This window comes from Sporothrix brasiliensis, assembly GCF_000820605.1.
Source record: "Sporothrix brasiliensis 5110 chromosome Unknown Cont19, whole genome shotgun sequence".
Taxonomy (NCBI): domain Eukaryota; kingdom Fungi; phylum Ascomycota; class Sordariomycetes; order Ophiostomatales; family Ophiostomataceae; genus Sporothrix; species Sporothrix brasiliensis.
In genome coordinates, this window is record NW_024467138.1 from 3,603,423 (window position 1) to 3,611,764 (window position 8,342).

The following is an 8,342-nucleotide window of genomic DNA, read 5'->3' on the forward strand; positions in this document are numbered from 1 at the left end:
CATGCATGCGTATAGACTTGTGCACTGCAATGTGCATGTGCTCCGTATATGCACGGCGTACGGAGTCCAGCATATCTGGATAGTATACGCGGCTGCATATAGAAGGGGCGAAAAGGAGTAAGTAGTCCGTACAAAACCCGTACTTGAGTAAGGACTACAACATATCGACGCGGACCTCGGCCAGCAAGCAACACTTTGAATTCGTACTTTTGTTTTGCGATCCAGTCTCTGTCTGCGGCGTGTCGATTTGGAGTTGGTTTGCCCCGTAGTTTGTTTTTGTTTTCTTTTGTCGTTTGTTTTTTTAGCTTTCATACTGAACCGCACCATGTCTCCCCAGAAGTCTGAATCGGGCCAGGTCAGACCAGGATAGCAAATTGGATTGGCACTAACGCGCTTTAGCGCGCACGTCGTCAATGGTTTGTCTTGCCTCTTCGGTGTGCCCTGTTTCCCGTCGAGCCCAGCCTTTCCATCGTCGGGTATCCTTGTCGGCCCTGCTCGAAAGACGTATCCACTACCACTGGCTGATAGTTGTTTTTTTACCTGAATCGAGTCTAATCACGCCTAAATCGTCTTCTAAAGTCAGCGAGCGATCATGTGTGGTGACCTTGTCCTTGCCGATGTCTACATCTGTGACTAGAGCCGATATGATATCAAGCACTGCTTTGGTTGAAGTTGCAGGTGTATTTCATTTCATTTCATTTTATTTATTTATTCAATTTTTTTTATTTCACAAAATAGATGCGAGTGATGGTGTCACGATGGTCATAATGATTTCAACTATCGAATAGTAGCCGATGCCCACCAAACTCCGTTTGTCCACTATTTAGCATTCACACTATTGTATCACATGGAAGGTTTCCAAGACAACTGAGGGGTGTGAAGAAGTGGAGGTGAGAGACAGTCGAACACAGTCCGCTTCTTGTTCTGTCGACTTGCATGTCCAACATGCAACTCCAGTTTGTGATTGGCTTTGACTTTGAAGTGCTGGGTTTTGTTTGTTTTGGCATTTATGTGAATACGATGTTTACGACTTTTCTCTTCTTTTTATATTTCATATTCATTATTTTTGTATTGTATTCCTTTTTTCTTATTTTTCCTTTTTCTTTTTCTTATTTTCTTTTTTCCAATTCCGGAACCGGTGGTTTCCTTTCTTATTGTGCACTTGACTCGCTGCAGCCGCGCCGCGCCCCTTGAAAAGATGGCAAGGACAAAACTTGTCCACAGCCAGGCACAGAATTTTGATTTCCTCCTTTTCAAAAAACAAAACCCAACCAAAACGTTTTTGTTGGCGGCTACTGCACGCTATATGCAGTATGCGGTCGGCAACGTGGTGCAGTGTGCATCATGCACAAGGATGCCTGCAAGCCTACACGCTGCCAGACAGACTCCGCCGGCAGACCTCGCCTACTCTACGTCCCGCCGAGTTGGCCAAGCCTACTGGCCTATCCCACTGGCCGTCAAGGTCGACCCAGGCTCAGACGACTGCATCCTGGGATGCCTCTCTGGAATAGGAGAAAAAGAGGGGAAAAGACCGCCGATCTTGTGGATTGCGAGAAATGTCCCGAACGACGGTCCAGAGCCCACAGCTGTTCCCCTCTTTTTGTATGTTTTATGTGTGTTTGTGTGTCCTGAACTACAAATACAGATGGTGGTCAGCTTTCGATGTCCTCCCCCGGTTTCTCGTGCTTTTAAATGTACATGTACGAATTATGACGACAACGAGACCCTGGTCGTACGTTAGTAGCAGACGCAAGAAGCATGGTCGTGAAGATCATGTCATTCTTGGGTCATTTTTGGCCATTTTGGGACGTGTAAAGCTTCGTCTCCACCACATTCAGGCGGATTGTGACAACAATTGGGGAGTCTAGGAGTGTACGTACGATAACACAACATTTTGTATTACGACATCAAAGGCTTCGTTAGTAACAAGCTGTAAGCTTTAGTTTGTTTTCTGTTCTTTTTTATTTTACCGTAAGGGTTCTGTTACGATTCTTTTCTGCTTTCTTTTTTTCATTCATTCATTTTTTTTTTTTATTCTTTTCCTTTTTTCTTCTCCTTCTTTCCTTTCCTTTTCCTACTTTCCTTAATATTGCCCCCCTTCAAGCAACTTGATTTGCCTACCTTAATGTAAACTGTTCCCTGGAAACAGCTCGGCTCTCAGGTCTCCACATTTGCTCAGTCCCATCTTCCCGTCTCCATTTTTTCTTCGCCTCTCCTTTCTCAGCCCTTCCTCACCACTGCAGGACCAATGCGACGCTGATGCACGAGAGCGTGCGGCACAGCCGGAACCGTCTTCCTGCGCGGCCTAAAAATGGCGGTGCACATCGTGGAGCAGGGGATAGGTGGGCATGTGGGACAACTTCCTGGTCGTCGGGTGCCAGGTAGCATTCGTCCAGTGTTTTCGTAGCTGGTTGTCCATCATTCGAAATACAAAAATAAATTATGGGAATAACAGAAAAATAGCATTTCCCCTTTCTCCTCCTTTTCAGTATTCCATGTTCTGTGTCACAGATGGCGTCCGCTCTGCTCATCGCCGTTGCTGTCACCGTCCGTTGCAAAGCGTTGCATATCCTTTATGACCGAAACTGCTTGGTGACCTGCTCGGAGTATGCCGTGTGTAAAATAACAAAATAGTAGCAGCAGCAACAAGTGATCTGTCATCTTGTCTTGCATCGTTTGGAGACAGCACCAACGGCGAGCTTCTTCGCGCCGTTCTTCAAATCGGATTACGTAGCAGTGTTTGAATCTTGTACCTTGTATTTTGTATTTTGTATCTTGTATCTTGTATCTTGTATCTCTGTCGACAGGACCCCTTTCTTTCCATCAAAAAAGCGGAACAAAGAAAGTATTGCCACCCACATTGGCTAGCATTTGACATCCGCACGCTATAATGCGGGTTGGCCTATTTCCAACTGCTGGCTTGCTGTCCATTCACAACGCGCGCACATCCGTGATAAGTACTTTCTTGAGATCTCAAGCTAAGTGATCAATGGCTTCGGTTCACAACTAATATCGCCTTTGCACATTGTTTCCTATTCTAGACTTGCTACGACTGTCACAAGAACACAAATCTTGTTGATGGAGCCGTGACATGACTACGATATACAAAGCATACTCGGGGTCCTTATTGGTGTCGTGCTAGGGTTGCAGCGTAACAACCGCCCTAAATATGCGAATCCGATGCAAGTGTGCGGCGAGAGTCCACAGATCGGATGGCCTAGGACCACAAAAAAAGGAAGCCAGCTTTCTTTTCAGCTTTGGTCTTGGTCTGCGGGTCGCCTCTGGGAGAGACTCAGAGATAACAAACAGTGCCGCCAGATCGACCAGGATATGTGCGGGGGGTGATGCCCAGGCGCCATGATGGGAGTTTCTGGTGGAGTTTGATGGATCTTGGTGGAGTCTGAGGAGTCTCTGATGGAGTCTGATCCTTGTCGTGTGGCTTTTACTGCCTTTGTACGAAATACAGTCGCTATCTTTCCGTGAGGTGGAATTGGGAGAGTGGGCACCGTCGAAAATCATAAATATGAATCACAAAATGTCAAAGGAGATTGAGAACACAATTCGAGCAGCTCGATTCTACTCAATTGGCTAGGTCGGTCCGAACAAAACGATAAAGAGTACGATGTACTGGTTGCAACGGCAGGCCGACAGCGACGGAAAGGGAATGGACAAACGACGAGTTGACCTTTTTGAAGGCGAACAATACTACGTGCACCATAGCCAGTATTAGTATTGTACTTGAACTCGACGCGCACTTAAAGAACAGCGCTTAGTATCTACCACCGGCAAAACGAACGGAGGCAAATCAGAATCACACGAACAGCGGCTTTGGGGTAGAATGCGGTGTCCTGTGCTGCTCAGGGTGTTCTGATTGGGCTACGAGATGGACAACAGGAATTGCGGCTCCAAAGCTAAAACGTTGAGCCTGAGTTGTTTGTAGGTCGAGTAGGTCTACGGAAAACAAATACCTTTTTGCTTTCCGTCCGAGGGACCCTCGTCGTTTTCTTTCCTCCGGACACTGCGGCCTGGACTGGACCTGGACCACATTTTGCCCCGTACGATCCCCTAGCCTGCAGTATCCCATCAGACTAAAAGGGCGATCGACCCTGCATGTCTGGGAGTTGGACAGGGAAAAGATGCAGCTGTTGTTTTCGAGGAGGGACGGGCAAGACACAAAACAAAAGGGAAATAAAAAATAGAAGAAAAAGAGTCCGAAGCCTGCTGTGAAAAGTGAGACATGCCCCGCCTGGTGCAAGGCACGAGAGGGAGGAAAAAGAGACGTTGGGAGGTCTGGGAAACGACCGGGAGGCTTCGAGGGACCTGAATAAGTCCAGAAAATCCGAATATCGCCCCTGGCATCCTAGTCCAGTTGGCAGGGATCCGCGGGCAATTTTTTTACCAAAGTCGGTCCCTGTCTCACGAATTTACCAAGACGACATACAAGAGGAGGTGACAGGAAAAGCAACGAGACGCGTTGATAAGCTCGATCGAGTGAGACACGAAAAGGACATGGGATTACCAAAACGAAGAGAAACACAAGAAAGAAAAGAAGCAATTCAAGGAGAGACATGAAGAAACAAGCGAAAGTGGCTGGAGGAGGTACATACACACCGTCGAAAGCGGCAAAGGTACAAAACAAAATGAGGAAAGAAATCCCCAGTCTGTAAAGCGATTCGTGTCTCACCGAAAACTAAACTTGGCAACCCGCCGTTCGAGTCCAGCTTGCTTTGCTGCTGGTTACTGAGCTGTATTCTGGGGATGCCTCCGTCTACGTCGCTTTGGATCTCTCTCTCTCTCTCTCTCTCTCTCTCTCTCTCTCTCTCTCTCCCTCTCTCTCTCTTTCTTTTCCTTTTGTTCGTTTTACGTTGCTATCTACTGAATCGGGGCGGCGCATTACGCCGAGTGGTGCGATACTCGATTGGGACAAAAAGATCGACACGGCTTATCCTTCGATGTCGTCGTTTTTGCGCTTGGCACTCTTTTGGGGTTTGTGATGGGTTGCATGATTGTGCTGACAGCGACATCGACTCGCCAAATCGTGTGAAAAGATTGTAAACTGGGGATTTGAAAAAAGTGGGACCGCACTTATACCCATTTGGGCCACGAATTGCGGGTCTGCGGACACATCAGTGCAAAAGCGTAAAAGCGCAATTCAAAGCGGTCCCCATTGACAGCACCTCTCGATCCCCTACCAATTTCCTAGAACACCAAACACATCAATCCATCTTTGGTTTTCCCCGGTGAGAAATGAGAAGAAGTGAGAGGAAAAGCAGTGGTGGGCATTGCTTGGGGCATGAGAGGTGGCAGAAGGATGAAAGTCGCAACAGGCAGGCCAGGGTGGTTTTGGTTGAGTGACAACTGTTATGACTGTTCTTGGAGAATTATGGTTCCGTTTGGAAAACATGACATGGGAACTTGCTGCCCTTTTTTCGTCCATGTTATTTTATTTTATTTTATATAATTTTTTTTTTTTCATCTTTACCATTGATTTAATTTATTCCGATTTATGTTTACTTTAATGATACATTTATTTTACAAGCCACTTTTATTATACTTTCTATTTTGTTACTTGTCAGTCGTCCTCAAGGCTGGACCCCTGCAAGCTGCTTCTTTCATGCACACGCCCTCTCCATCCCAAACTTGCACCGCCCGTCCTGTTTTTGCTCTCCTCTTTTAAAATAGTGTCTTATTGCATGCATTGGTGACGCGCTCGAGGAACCCCGTCTGTTGGTTCCGTTCTTTTTGGTTCTCATTTTTGGATACTCTTTTTAGACATGACGCAAACAGCCACTGGACTGCTCTAAAAATGGCAAGTGAAAATCGATCTGCAAAAGCTGCAAAGTGTAGCAATCCATGACCAAGCAGTGGGAAGGCAATGGACCCGGGATCCTGCTATTTCACATGTATTGCGTCGTACATTTGTCCTCGTCCTTTGTCAGCAGTACGGTTAGTGAGTTGCCAAGCAACAAAGACAAAAACACCGCGACCAAGTCGACTCCGAGGACAGGTCCAGACAGTTTAGAGAGCAATAGTGTAGAGACCAAGATTGGTTATTATTCGTATTTGTGACAAAACCTAACCTAACACAATAAGCCCTATTTCTTTCCAAAGGACGGTTGTCCTCCTTTTCCCTCCGAAAAGTTGCCACCCCGAACAGAAACGTTGCTTTTTGCGAGTCACACGAGACAAGAATAGAGGAAACAAAAAGCCATTTCCAACAGTACCGTTATTCCAGTCGACATGGCCGAAATGTAGAAAAAAGAAAAAAGAAACGAAAAGCGCAAATTGTCGTAAACGATGATGACAGTACATGAAATGCAAAAAGTACAGAAAAGTCGTAAGCCATATAATGCATCATGGAAACACGCCACGTAAACGCCTTGTAAACGCCTTGTAAACGCCATGAAAACGCCATGTAAAAATCCGCCAACCGCAAGTAATGAGGTAATGAAAAACATCAATGTGTAAGAACAACATAATAGTGGCACATGTCGCTGGGCCGAAGAAGAGAAGAAAAATCCAAAAAAGTGCAAGAGTCCAAGATGCGCCAAAGGGGGATATAATGAAGAATTCAAAGCATGAAAAGAAAACACAAGGCAGAACAAGGAAAGGTCTTTAGCGCCGGAGACTGTTGACCTCCTTGCGGGACCGCGACTTGGTGATGTGCTTCATCTCGTGCTCGTAAATCCGGACGGCGGCAGGGTAGTAGTCTGTGCGGGCGTTCTTGCCGCGGGTGACGGTGTGGAGCTTCAGGTGCGACCGCCAGTTGTCCTTGCGGTTGAAATGGCGGCCACAGAATTCGCACGGGAAGGAATCCTTGTTCTCGTGGTGACTGAACGTGGTTGTTAGTAGAGAGCAAAAGGAGGTATCATGTATACATAGAAATACATAGAGGAGCCAACGTACGTTGTGACATGGCGCTTGAGGTGCTCGGAGCGCTTAAAGGGCCGCGAAGGGCAGCCGGCCACGATGCACTTGTAGGCGCCCGAGGCAACGCGAGACACCTGGATGCCGTTGCGGGTGACAATGGTGCCGGTGCTGGCCGGGTTCGTGGCAATGTGCGGGCCGTAGCCGTGGTTGTCGTTGGCATCGACGGCACCCTGCAGAGCGCGGGCGCTGGACTGCGCACCCATGTAGTGCAGGGCACGGCGCGCGGGCGACGTGCCGTAGGGCGACTCGGAGGAGGGCGAGAGGTAGGCGTCGGCACCCTCGTTCTTGACGACGGACGACTTGAGCGTGGCCGACGGCGGCGGCGGCGGCAGAGACGGACGGTCGCCAAAGTAGTTGATGGCAGGGCTGTCGGGGCGGTTGTTCCAGCAGAACTCGGACGGCGAGTACTCGGTGCCGTCGTGCGCGAGGTGGTGACCCTGGGGCGTCGGGTAGCTGCCGCGCGCGTAGGGCGAGGGCAGAGGGAACTGGCCCGCGAGGCCGTTGCTGGCCTTGGACGGCAGGGTCTCCGGGAAGGGGTAGGCACCAGGCGTGGCCGGGTCGCACAGCACGTTGTCGTGGTGCGGCGAAGCACCAGACGACGACAGGGTGGCCATGGAGGTCATGGAGGACATGGAGGACATGGAAGACATGGAGGACATGGACGCAACGGAGGCAGGGTAGGAGTGGGCCATGATGCCGTTGGGGCTGCCGGGCGAGCCGGCGGAGACGTGGCTGCTGAAGCTGGCGTTGCGCTCGGGGGTGGCCGGCGGCTGGGGGAACGCCGAGGACGACAGCTGGTAGTTGGAGGCCATGCCGGCAGCCGTGGTGGTCGGCGGCATGTTCATGCTGAAGAAGGGCATGGTGGCCGAGCTGGGCGGCGTCATCTCGAGGGGCATCTCGGCAAAGGACGCGTTGGAGCTGTAGTCAACGGATCCCAGACGCTGGCTGCCGACCGGTGACGAGCGGCCCGACATGGAGACGGGTGTGAAGGCATCGTAGCTGGAGCCGACGGGGCCGGAGGCGGACGAGAAGCTGCCGTGGTTGGAAGAGACGTCGCCGTACATGGCACTGGGCTGGGAGTGGAACTCGAGCTTCAAGTCCATCATGTTGGCGATGTGTATGTGAGGCTGTGAGGTTGTGAGGTTGTGAGGCTGTGAGGTTGTGATGTTGTGAGATTGTGAGATTGTGAGAATGTGAAAAATGAAAAACGGGCAACTGTCAAAGGACCACGAAAAGAACCCAGAGCACAAGGCAAGAGGAATGCTCAAAGATTGCTGTGGGCAGCTTGAAGCTTGAAGGGAGAGAATGGAAGGTTATGAAGAAGTGGATGTGAAGAAGTGAATGATGAAGAGGAGTGAGTTAGATGGGAAGAATGATATTGGAAAGAATGAAGGGACGAGGGAGCAGTTATA

General features: G+C 49.3%; 1 protein-coding gene across 1 annotated transcript; it reads right to left on the bottom strand.

Moving 5' to 3' along the window:
* Positions 1-6,615: 6,615 nt before the first annotated feature.
* On the bottom strand, positions 6,616-8,036 carry SPBR_00605 (uncharacterized protein; the record flags this gene model as incomplete). The annotated part of the gene is made up of 2 exons (XM_040758924.1): positions 6,616-6,832; positions 6,907-8,036. 2 exons carry the CDS (start codon positions 8,034-8,036, stop codon positions 6,616-6,618), a joined length of 1,347 nt encoding a protein of 448 aa, XP_040618801.1.
* Between the last annotated feature and the right edge of the window lie 306 nt (positions 8,037-8,342).